This window comes from Mirounga angustirostris, unplaced genomic scaffold (assembly GCF_029215605.1).
Source record: "Mirounga angustirostris isolate CCGP_5_RB_7025 unplaced genomic scaffold, mMirAng1.0.hap1 SCAF_14, whole genome shotgun sequence".
In the NCBI taxonomy this organism is placed as follows: domain Eukaryota; kingdom Metazoa; phylum Chordata; class Mammalia; order Carnivora; family Phocidae; genus Mirounga; species Mirounga angustirostris.
The window spans coordinates 13,652,400-13,664,559 of record NW_026991722.1 but is presented as its reverse complement, the minus strand read 5'-3'; the positions used below and the strand labels follow the sequence as shown (position 1 = coordinate 13,664,559).

Sequence of the window (12,160 nt, the reverse complement as noted above, 5' to 3'; positions counted from 1 at the left end):
TACATATTTATAATATACATATCTTCCCGATGGATTGATCCTTTTATCATTATAAAATATCCCTCTTTTTTTTGTCTCTAGTAAGAATTTTTTTTTAAAGTCTTTTATCCGAGAATAATATAGCACTCTAGCTCTCTTGGGTATTATTTGCAGGGTACTTCTTTTTCTGTCCTTTTACTTTAAGCCTATTCGTGTCTTTGAATCTGAAGTGTGTGTAGTTGGATTACGGCTTTTTAGCCATTCTGCATATCTCTGCCATTTGAGTGGAATGTTTAATCCATTTAATTTTACTGTAATTACTGATAATGCAGATTCACATCTGCCATTTTGCTGTTTGTTCTCTGTATGTATTGTCTTCAATTCCTCCTTAAACAGAAGCTCAGAGTCAGCCAAAAGTTAAGAGTATAAGAAAACCTTCTAGATTTTCAGGAATATGTGGAAGCTTTTCAAAGCTCCCTGTGGACATCTCATTCTTCTGGTTTTTTTTTTTTTTAAGTTTTTTGGTCAACCTCTTGTTAGCCCCAACTGGTAATGCTGCCTCAGGCAGCCTAGTTGTTAAACATTTGCAGCTTGACTGATTGTGACAAATGCCCCGTGGGTAAGTAGCTGTTAACACAGAGTGAGCTCTGACTGCTAGGCCAGTAGTGACAGTTCTTTGGGGATGGGGCTTTTAGAGAGCTCCAAATCCATGCTTTTTCTGGTGGCTGCTAGGCTGCTGGTTTATCTAGCTACTGTAGCTGCAAAACTTTTCATTTATAAAGCTACTTCTGAGCTGGAGAAAGTATACAGGAATTAGGGCAAGGTAAAAGGCCACAGTGCTCACCCTTCTTAAGAGATTCAATGGCTTTTCTGGAATAAACACTCCTCAGATTGCTGTAAGCCTTTAGTTAATTTCTAGAGTTCAGAAAGAGTTGATTTTGACAGTTTTTGCCAGGATTCTTGTTCCTTTTATGCAGGAGCGGCGTGTCAGAGATCCTTACTACCATTCTGGAAATGAGATCTCAAAAATGTGTATGTTGAATGAGGATATCATTCTTTACACATGATAAAGACATCTGATTGGTAACATCTTGGTTATAAACATCTGATTAGGAACATTTTGGTTATAAGATGAAGCCATGCTAGTGGGAAGTATCAAATGGTTTCCCTGGGGCCATGATCTATAGAGAGCCTTAGACCACAGCGTTCGGCCGCGCGTGGCTTCTTCCTGGGCAGCGTGCAGCTTCCCGAGACCTCAGCTTCTGTGTCAGAGTATCAGGTCATGTGCTGGGGAGCTCCGGCAGGGGGCTGCTGCGTCACGCACAGTTAAAGCCCGTCTTCCTGGGCGGTTGGTTTGAAGCCTGACCCTGCAGCATGCAGAGACTCTACCCCCGGTTCTAATTAGAGCCACCGCTATTTCTGATCTGCAGTTTCCTCATGAAAAAGAAAAAAAAATGGAAGTAACTGCCCGGAGCTCTTATGAAGGTTAAATGAGAGCATTTTTATTTTATTTTTATTTTTATGCCTTATCCAGAATAGACAAGCTTTCAGTGTGTTTCATTCCCCAGGCTCTGCTTGATTCTGTGGGATGTACCAGTAATCCAGGGGCTCTTGAGCTAACAGTGCACATTTGGCCTCTTGGTCAGAATTGTGAAGAGTACATCTGTGCACTCAGGTTACTTTGCAGCCTCCCTTTCCTGCCGTCGGATAGGGTGAGTTGGCGGCCTAGATGGAGGAGCTTGCCCTTTTTCAGAGAAGTTCCATTATCCAGTGACTAAGTTGAGCCTTCCCTAAATGAAGAATCATTTGGAATATCTAAAACCAGCAGGGGGAAAATATCCACTGTGGGGAAAAAGCTTTAATCATTTTTAGAATTTTGAGTGCATGAAAAGGTTGCTTTAAAAAGCATGTGACTTTGTTGTTGTTCTGTTGCTCATAATGGGGTTTTGTTTTGAGACTTCATACTTTTGAAAGCCAATGCAAAAAAGGGAGAGACCGTCTCTAATTAGCTAGATGAGTCCTTACAATGCTCAGAAAACCTTTTGGGATCATTTAAACTCATGGGACCATTTGCCGTGACTTAAGATTTAAAGAAAGCCCAGTTCATACAGAAATGTAGTTAACCACCTGAAAAATGACCTATCTTCTTTGGACTTAAATGTTTGTCTTCCTCACTGTGTATTGCTACGATGGTTACAGATACAGGTAAAGTGCCTTGAATAAGTTACTAACTTTTGGATACGTTTTGTTTTGAAACATTTAGCAAGAAACACCTCAGTTATTAAGGGAAGTTTATGCTAGAACCACTTACTCATAAATTGAAACTCTTCTTCCTAAATTATAATAATTGAGTGAATAGCACTGTTGACATCCTGTGTCATTAAGCAGGTTCTGTTTAACCTTTCTTGAGGAAGACTACTAGTATGATTTGTTCTTAGTATTGTTTCAAAAGTTCTTAAAACCTTTGCTGAATATAGTATAGCTAGCTGTTACCTTCATACATGTAAACTTTTTTAAGTACATGATACAGTTTTGCTTGTATTCATGAGCAAAAAAGATGTTAAAATGGGCACTACATTTAATTGCATAGGTTGCTCTACATACTATTGCAGCATCTGGGTTTATGATACCTGCATATTGTGAACTAGACTTTATCTTTTGCCCTCTTTCTACCGGAAGTTAGGACACTCAGGGCAAGTCTAGATTGAAGCTCTTCCTGTATACAAGCATGAGAGCGATTGCAGCAATAACGCCATATGACGTGTAATTTTGGATTTGCCGCTTTGCTGTTTTGCCATGGGTGAGATGGCGGCGCGCTCGTATTTGCCTTGCTGGCTTGTGCTCCAGCACCATTTGTTTTATGACTAAAATAGGAGCTTTAAATGTTCTTCTCCCCACTGAAATCCATTCTCTTCCATTCCCTACCTCTAGATCTTTGGGTGAAGGATAGTCTTGTGATTGCATCATATGTGTGAGACCCGTGGGAAGACCTTGGGTTTGGCAGTGCAGAATACAAATCAAGTGAATTGCCTAAAATTGATTAAAAAGATCCAATCCTTTTCTCAGTAGTAAGGTGATATTAAATAAATCTCAGTATTTATATTGTGCTTCAGTCTCCAGTTAACCTTTTGTTGCTTATCTCTCCATGGATTTTCTTTTTTATTAAAGACTTAATTTTTTTAGAGCAGTTTTAGGCTTACAATATGATGAAGAGGAAAGTACTACAGAGATTTCCCCTGTAGACAGCCTACCCTGTTATCAGTAGCACTCACTGGAGTGGTACACTTTTTACTAAGTGTGAACATCCGTGGACACATTATTATCACCCAGCAGCGCCTGTAGTTGACCTAAGGGTTCATTCTTGATTGTTATACCTTCAGTGGCTTTGGACAAATGTTATAATGACTTGTATTCCCCATTATAATATCATACAGATCACTGTCACTGCCTGAAAGTCCCCTGTGCTCTGCCTCTTCGTCTCTGCCCTCAGCTCCCCGCCCCTGATGACCATTGGTCTTTTTATTGTCACTGTAGTTTTGCCTTTTCCAGAATCTCTATATTAAAAAAAAAAAGTCCATAGGAAGCCAAAAATTAAATGAAGGTCAGCTTGGTGGTCAGGAAACAGAGGGACACATCTCCTCCAGTTCTAAACTTCAGAGTTGATTTTAGATACACTTAAAATGTGGGGTGCCTGGGTGACTCAGTCGGTTAAGCGTCTGACTCTTGATCTCAGCTCAGGTCTTGATCTCAGGGTCGTGAGTTCAGGCCCCGCGCTGGGCTCCATGCTGGGCGTAGAACCTACTTAAAAAAAATAAAATGTAAAATAAAAAAAAAAAAAGATATACTTAAAATGTATTTCTAGCGAGAGATGAGAGTGATGCATGCTTTAACATCCGTTTATATGTTTCCCTTAGACACAGACAGCAATTCTGAGGATTCTGGGAATCCATCAACAACCAGGTTTACAGGCTATGGTTCCGTCAACCAGACCGTCACTGTCCAGCCGCCTGTTCAGATTGCTTCATTAGGAAGCGACAACGGAGGCCTTTTAGAAGATCCCCTCACCGCACCCAAGTATCAGCATATTTCTTTTATGCCAACTTTACACTGTGTCATGCACAATGGTGCCCAGAAGTCTGACGTTGTTGTTCCTCCACCCAAATCTGCCGATGGCAAGACAATAGGGATGCTCGTTCCCAGTCCTGTTGCTATTTCTGCAATAAGGGAATCCACAAATTCCACGCCTGTTGGAATCCTGGGGCCAGCAGCTTCTACTGGAGAATCTGAAAAGCACCTTGAATTACTGGCTTCCCCTTTACCTCTTCCGTCAGCCTTCCTCCCCCACAGCAGCGCCCCTGCTTTGCACCTCACAATCCAGAGGCTAAAGTTGCCGCCACCACAGGCGTCTTCAGAGAGTTGCCCAGTTAACATCCCACAGCAGCCCCCCGCGAGTCTGAGCATCGGATCACCAAACACTGCCTTTCTTCCTGTCCACAGCCCAGGTAGTTTTCCGGGATCTCCTGTCGCTACCACGGACCCCATCACAAAATCTGCATCCCAGGTGGTAGGACTCAATCAAATGGTGCCTCAAGTCGAGGGAAACACTGGGACCGTCCCTCAGCCTACCAATGTGAAGGTAGTTCTCCCAGCAGCCGGCCTGTCAGCCGCCCAGCCACCAGCTTCCTACCCCTTGCCAGGCTCGCCCCTCGCCGCCAGTGTGTTGCCCAGCCAGAATTCCAGCGTGCTCAGCACGGCGGCCACGGCGGCCCAGTCGGCGGGGGCGGGCATCAGTCAGGCCCCGCCCGCAGCGCCGCCCGCCGTCCCCACCCACACGCCAGGCCCCGCCCCCAGCCCGAGCCCGGCGCTGACGCACAGTACTGCGCAGAGTGACAGCACGTCTTACATCAGTGCTGTGGGAAACACGAACGCGAACGGGACAGTGCTGCCGCCACAGCAGATGGGCTCGGGTCCTTGTGGCTCTTGCGGGCGCAGGTGCAGCTGTGGGACCAGTGGCAGCCTCCAGCTAAACAGCTACTACTATGCTAACCCAATGCCCGGACCAGTGTACCGAGTCCCGTCGTTCTTTACTCTGCCATCCATCTGCAATGGCAGCTACCTCAACCAAGCACATCAGAGCAACGGAAACCAACTTCCTTTTTTTCTGCCTCAGACTCCATATGCAAATGGGCTGGTGCATGACCCAGTCATGGGGAGCCAAGCCAACTATGGCATGCAACAAATGGCGGGATTTGGGAGATTCTATCCTGTCTATCCAGCACCTAATGTAGTTGCCAACGCGAGCGGTTCGGGGCCCAAGAAGAACGGGAACGTGTCATGTTACAACTGTGGCGTGAGCGGACACTACGCACAGGAGTGCAAGCAGTCGTCCATGGAGGCCAGTCAACAAGGTAATCATGAGAGCTCCCAGAGGACTTGTTTTTGAGTGTGCCCGTTTCTCCCTACCTTACTGAGCACGGTGATCCTGTTGTGGCAGAAAGAGCTGGTGTGTGTTCATTTACGGATGTTGTGCTTTTCAGTGACAAATCCGAAAATGCAAATGGGAAAACCTAGTGTAGACCCAGGTCACGCAGCACAAGGAAGTTGAGAGGAATTCAGTTTCCAAGGAAAGCAAAAACCATTGAGGCACTTTTGAAGGAATATAATGGGAATTTGCGTTCTATAATGTCAAATCTCTTGCTTGCCGCACTTTTTTTTTTTTAAAGCTACCATTCTCTGTTTCGTAGAGTAAACAAAATTTTTAAATACTGAAAAAGTAGGAAGTAATGTAGTCATCTGACATGTCTGATTTTTAGTTTCTCTTTAGCATATCGATGCATAGCCAGCTGGTCTCATGCACATTCCCTCATGCTGCCCCTTTCCCTCCCAGCAGATGCTTAAAAAAAAAAAAAAAAAAGCTATTGCATTTTAAGGAACAAAATATTTAAGCACTGGTTTGGGAGTAAGGGAATTATTTGAACTCTGTTTAATGTTATTACCACCAGAAACAAGAAAATGTTCTTAAATGAGTATGAGTAAGATCACAAATTCAGCGGAGACGTCAGACTGTTATCTTTCGCTTGGATTTGGCTTTTGTCATTTTGCCAAATCTCACCCAGAAAAAAAAAGTCTTGAATTGCGAGTGTATACTTGACATTTTTTAAAGGAAGATTGAGTTTGATAGCTTTAGGTTGAACTTAAAGCACAAACTTCATATTACTTTCTGAAGGTAATTTATTTTACCATTTTGGAATCGTAGTAGTGCGGAGGAAGCTGCCTTCTGCCGAGCATGCCCATTTGCTATCTTGTAGTGGTTTGTGATGCATTGCATTGTAAGCAGTGACTTAGCAGTTCTGTCTTTCCCGTTTTAGGCACTTACAGACTGAGATACGCACCTCCCCTCCCCCCTTCTAATGATACGTTGGATTCTGCAGACTGAAACAAGTAAAGCTTGACTGCCTAATACCCTGACGTGTTGGGGAGTCATGGTGGGGTGTGGAGGGGAGGAAAGGAAAGGTATTTTTTGTTTGTGTTTCTTTGTCTATACATTTCCTAGATTTCTATGCAGTTGGGATTTTTCATTTCTCTTGTACCGATGTCCAAAACAAAAAAGAATGCATTGCTTTTGAGCCTCTGGTCTCCTGGTTCAACAACAGGCTTATGTGTATGATACATGTAATTTAAACATCCAGACAAACTATCAAAAGGAAAATGTTTGCTGTGCTTTTTTTTTTTTTACACTGAATACTTGCTGTGTGCAATGTTTACTGAATCTTTAAAACTGTGTATTTGACCTTTTTTTACAACACTGGTGACAGTCATATGGTTTTGAAAAAGAGAAACTTTGCTTCTTCCCCACTCTTCTCACTTTCACCCTAAAGGACACACATCTCCCCGCCACCCTCCTTCCAGTGACCTGAGGCAGGGGCAGTTGGCCGCGCATCGGTCTGCGCTTTCATGACCCGTCCTCCCTGTAAGTCGAGGGTGAAATGTTTCACCTTAATCCGAAAGGAGACATCAAGTTCCCTGAATTGTGTGTATGTATGTACTAAACAGCATCACGTAAACACAGATATGCAGTGCTTGTGGTCCAAATCAAAATTAAAGTAAGTGGAAGAGAGAGGAAGAAGTAAAACCATATGAAACTGAAAAAATATGATGTCTGAAGTGGACAAAGAGCTTTTTCTTAAAAAAACAAACAAAAAACAAAAAAAGCCAAAAAAAAAAAAAAAAAACTTTTTACTTCATCATACTTTTTTAGCCTGTTGCTTCAGAGAGACTTAAAGTGAACAAACTAGTGTGAGTGTTGTTCTGTGTGTCTGTGTGTGTAATGAAAGTCGACAGCCGATTTCACTTGTAGTCTACCACTGTGTCGTGCTAAAGAGACACTACCTGAGTAAAGATTTCTTCTTTTCTCACACCAACTGTAGCAGTGTTATGTTGTGTTTAAAATGTGTATGGTTTATTGCAATCTGAGCAGGAGCTCTGGCTTCTGCAAAAGTCAGGTTTGTTCCCTAACCCGTCTCTCGTAGCAAAGTCACTTTGATAAGTTTACCACTATGCTTGATTATAATGTGAAAGACTGAATTCTGAGTGTGTTAAGATGGTATTAATCATGTCAGTGTCATGTCACTAAGTTTAATGCTGCTGTTTAAAAAAAAAAAAAAAGTTTTTTTAAAGCCAATCTATGTACTAAATTGCTTCCAGGTAATTTTTGATTTCCTAAAGTGCACTGAGATTATCTGGAAGATTGGGTGTATTTTTGGAACTGCTGCATTCAAAAGCAATGAGCAACTACCACTGTATAGTCCTAGGTTAAGGGTCGGGGCTGGTTTTGTTTTCCCATTCCTCAGTACAGAGCAGAAATGATAGATTTTTGTTGTGTGGAGTAATGTCGGTGTACAGCGGAGGGACTTAAGTGTTTGGTCTTGGTTCAGAAGCCTAACAGATTGCTAGATAAAAGGAAAAACTTGAAGAAAAAAGGAAGCTTCATTTAATGCTTCATAGGTAGCATTTATATTTATAGCAGCAATGTACATTTTGAAACTAACTTTCAGGGTGGGAGTTAAAGGGGAAAGGGGCGGGGATGAAGGGGTAGATGAAAGCTTTAATTTAAAAAGAGAAGTTCGAGTAAAGGAAATTATTTTGATTAAATATATTTTATTTGATCTGGGTATTTTTGGACCACATTATTAAATTAATTGTTAAGCTGCAGTTGAGTTGTTCTAGTGAGAGTTTTGATAAGCCACGTATGGACCGCATTGTGAATCACTTGCCAGTTGTACTTTATGGAGCTTATTTTATGATTTAAAATACTGTACTGTACATAGGAGGTATGTTACCTTCTCCTTATTTGTATGTTTACCATATACTTTGATATTTGAAATGTTATGTACTGGAAAGGCCACTTATATTTCTAGAACAGATTGGATTTTATGCAACCCTTTTTCCTTGAATTAACAGCAATAAAAAAATGAAAAACAGCTTAAGAATTGTGGTTTATTGCAAATTTTGTAAAAGTGAAGGAGGAGGACATCACACATGGTGATTTGTTTTTTCTTTTTAGAGACTCAACCCATTATCCCCTGTAATGTGGGGCAGTGAATTACGAAGTTTTGTTTTTTTACCATATGGATGTTCTTCAGCCCCCCCCCCGCCCCGCCCCTGCACCGACAGCCCCGCCCTGTAGGCCGCTCGGGTCGCTGAGCGACTGTGTTTCTGTCCCGCGCGCTGTGCGCCACTTCCGGTGGCGGCTCCCGTCACCGGAAGTATGGAGGACCCGATTTACTCTCGCAGGCTTATGACGATTGTGTTTTCCAGGCAGCTCTCAGTACAGTATCGAGTGGCTTTGATCCCCCCGGTTCTGTCTTCTCTGACCCAGCCTCTGGTCCGTCTTTACACACCGAGCAACTTCTGGGGAGGCGCCAGCCTCGCGTGCGTGCGCAGTTGAGCCACGTCTGGCGGCCGCGACTCGGCCCCGTCGCTGCGCCCAGGCCCCTCCGCGTGTCCGCCAGCGCTCGCAGCGGCGGACGCGCAGGGGCTCGGGCGCGCACGGCAGGGAACGACTGCGGCGCCGGCCCGCGAATGTTCCCCCCGGGCCCGTTCGGGCGGCGGGTTGGAACCGGCCGCAGGGCCCCTGGTGGTTTGCGGAGCGCCGCGCGGGCCCTCGGAAGGAACCGCCTTCCGGTTAGTGTGCAGGCCGCCGTGCCACCACCTGTGTCCCCTGCCCGTCCCTTCGCCCTCCTGCCTCCGCAGCGCACTGCCCGAAGCTTGCTCGTTCTCGCGCTTTTCCCTCACGTCTCCCCTCCTGCTCCCGCCACGCCGCGTGTTACCCTGAGCTTTACGGAAAGGACGGCTCGTGCGTAGTCTTCTGTGACTGTCCCTGCTCTTCGGCTTTGCGACCCTCAAGTTACATTCCCGCAGTTTAGTCATTTTCACTCCCTTTACAGTGTTCCATTGCGCTGGGGGGCGGGGATACGCACAGTTTATCCATTCTGTCCCCGTTTGGGTGGTTTTCATTTCTTTGCTCTCAGCAGGAGCGTTTTGACACCAGCCTCCTGGTTCATGTGGGCGAGAGTTCTCTAGGCTTTAAGTCCAGGAGTGCACGTGCGGGCTGTTAAGACCTCCTAAAGCCCTCAGTTTTCCAGGATTTGCCAGATTGTTTTGCGAGTGCTTTGCGCTCACGCGGACCGCATCTGATCCCCCAGCCCGTAGCCCGACACCCTCCTGAACGGACGTGATGGTGCCACGGAAGGCTTGGCACGGGAGAGGCGCGCGAACCTTGGCTCTGTGCGGGAAGGGGGTGTGGAGAGGGCCGGGGCTGGGGGTCCGTGCGGGGGAGGCACAGGACTGCAAGCGACCGTGTTTGGTGGCTCGGGAGGTCGAGGTCGGAGGAGGTGATGAAGGCAGGTGCAGGAGAGGCAACATTCTAAAAGAGTTGTGACGTTTGTGTTTCAAGAGGTAAACCAGAGTCAGGCTGGAGATTCTGAGGTTGATGGAATGAAAAATTGGAAGTTACCAAGCCTTAAATGGAGGAGGAACATGTTGACGATGGTATTTAAAGAAACTTGGATGGTTGAGGCAAGAAGGTTTGGCCGTTTGGAGACTGGTTAGGGTGCGGGTGAGGCAGTGGGACAAGCAGGGATGGAGGAGGCAAGTGGAAGGAGCCTTGGGCCTCTGAGCTTCATTTTCCCCAGATAGAAAATGAGATGGTATTTTAAATTATGGCCGTGAGGGATAAATGGATGAATACATGCGGAAAGTCCAACATTATGAATTAGCACCAAGAAGGCACTCGGATGTCATTGAATTTGCTTTTGATGAACAGGAGGATTGAGGTTACTGGTCAATAGACTGGAAAATGGGGAAGAGACCTGAGTCTAGGAGGAGGGCAGTGGGTGGTGAAGAACCTGGCAAACAGTTCTGCCTTATGTTAAGGTTAGTTACTTCAGATCTGTCCACTGATAAAAAACAAAATATTCCTTGTCCTCAAAAATCAACTCTCGTTGGAGAGCTTACCAAATTATGGCAGCCCTGAGCTGAGTGGCGCAGCCCGATTATTCGACACTGGAGTAGAAGAAGTACATTACAAGGCAAATCCACATTTAACTTTTTATGTAAGTGCTAAAAATCAAATTTTTCTGAGGTTCCATAAAGATTAAAGCACAGTGTAAAGTAATCTTTTTTTTTTTTTTTTCCCCGACAGGTAGCATCTAGTACTTAAGAGCATCATCCATTTGAGCTTGGAAGACACCTTTTTTCAATTCTACATACTGATTACAAAAGCGCTCTAAGGTTAAGGCAGTGAAACCAAATGGAGGCAAGCTGGGACAATAGTTCAACCCCATAACCCTTCCATCACTTCATCTCAAAAGAATAAAGAAAAATGCTGACTTTCCCCACCCTGGCCACCGCACAGGAGGGCCCATTTATTTTCAGGGACATGTGGTGTGGGGAGTGAGGAAAACATGGTCATCATATCTCTGGACCTTCCTTTTGGGGGTGGGGGAGGCTGGCAGGGGGGGCCAGCTATTATGAGAATGAAAGACTCTAGGGTGCAAGGGCTGAGAGGCAGGCGTCCATTCGGGGGTACCCTTTACATTAACCATGCACAGAGGGCAGTGCTGTCCTTTCCCAGAGAACGCCTGTTAGCACATTGGCTTCCAGGGTTTGGATTCTGAAGGTCAGTCTAACATCAGCATTTCATCACTGCTTACAAATCACAGCTATTGTGCCCGTAACGTACAAAAGTGACTTTCTTTGCCATATCTTGAGAAGGTGACCTAATTGTTAAATCCCTTTTTTGAAAAATGTGAGCCCTCTGGATTGGAGCGTGGGTACATGTTTGCCTGAAGTCCGCGTGTGTTTGCAAATGTCTGTCCATCCTGGGGGCACAGGGGCTGTAGGCTTCCTCTTGGCTGCTCTGGAAAGTGGAGCATATCACAGGTGGGGGCATCAAAGACCCTCCGTTCCCACAGTCTACCCCTTTGGGCAGTGACTGCAGTTCTCTGTCACCGGAGCTCTTATCCCAAGATCCCGTTTTGCTAACTTGAAATTTGGGTGGGGTAAGGGGGTGTGGTGGGGGGCCGGGTGGTTCTTCATTTTTTTTTTTTTTTCTTTTTCCTCTTGCAGCTCCAACTTGATCTGCTGTAAAAGGAGGTCTCAGCCAGGCTCTCACCAAAGAAATTGCTAATTGGGAAGCAGCGCCACCTGGTGGGGGACGAGGACAATGCAAGCAAGCAGATGTTCTTTCTCACTGACGTAATTTAGAGAACATTGAACGTAAGACAGAAAACATTTGAGATCGTAAGCCTGTGCCCCAAACCTTAAAGAACGCAGGCAGCTGGCCATAAAAGTAATTTGAGCAATCTCCTCTTTCAGTCATCGCATTCAAAGTTTATTATAAACCTCTGAAACGCACCAGTGGTACCTGATGGTTTCCTCTGCACTCTTCCCCCCCGTGCTCGTTCGTCAGCACAATGTGGAGGGTATGGGATCTTCCTCTTTCCCATCTCACAGATTCGGAACTCGGGGTTCAGAAGGGGTGAGTGCCGCAGACACACCAATGATGAAGACCAGGCCCCAGCTTCAGATTCATGCTTTACCTCCTGTACCGCTTCCCCCCCACCACAGGTGCTTGCCCACAGAACCTGTTAAGCCCTGTAAAATGAGAGACCCCTGGTCT

The 12,160-nt window shown here is 45.3% G+C and overlaps 1 protein-coding gene across 6 annotated transcripts in view; it reads left to right on the top strand.

Moving 5' to 3' along the window:
• ZCCHC2 (zinc finger CCHC-type containing 2) overlaps positions 1-11,855 on the top strand; it is a 60,216-nt gene extending 48,361 nt beyond the window's left edge. For 4 of the 6 annotated variants that reach the window (XM_064578773.1, XM_064578774.1, XM_054510273.2 and 1 more), the window contains 2 exons: positions 3,894-5,387; positions 6,348-8,459. In XM_064578773.1, the coding sequence (XP_064434843.1) occupies positions 3,894-5,387; positions 6,348-6,415 (1,562 nt within the window). In that variant the 3' untranslated portion in view covers positions 6,416-8,459. Of the gene's footprint in view, positions 1-3,893; positions 5,388-6,347; positions 8,460-10,681; positions 10,796-11,607 lie in introns of those variants that run through there. The other 2 variants (XR_010407479.1, XR_010407478.1) reach the window with 2 other exon arrangements.
• The last annotated feature ends 305 nt before the right edge of the window (positions 11,856-12,160 follow it).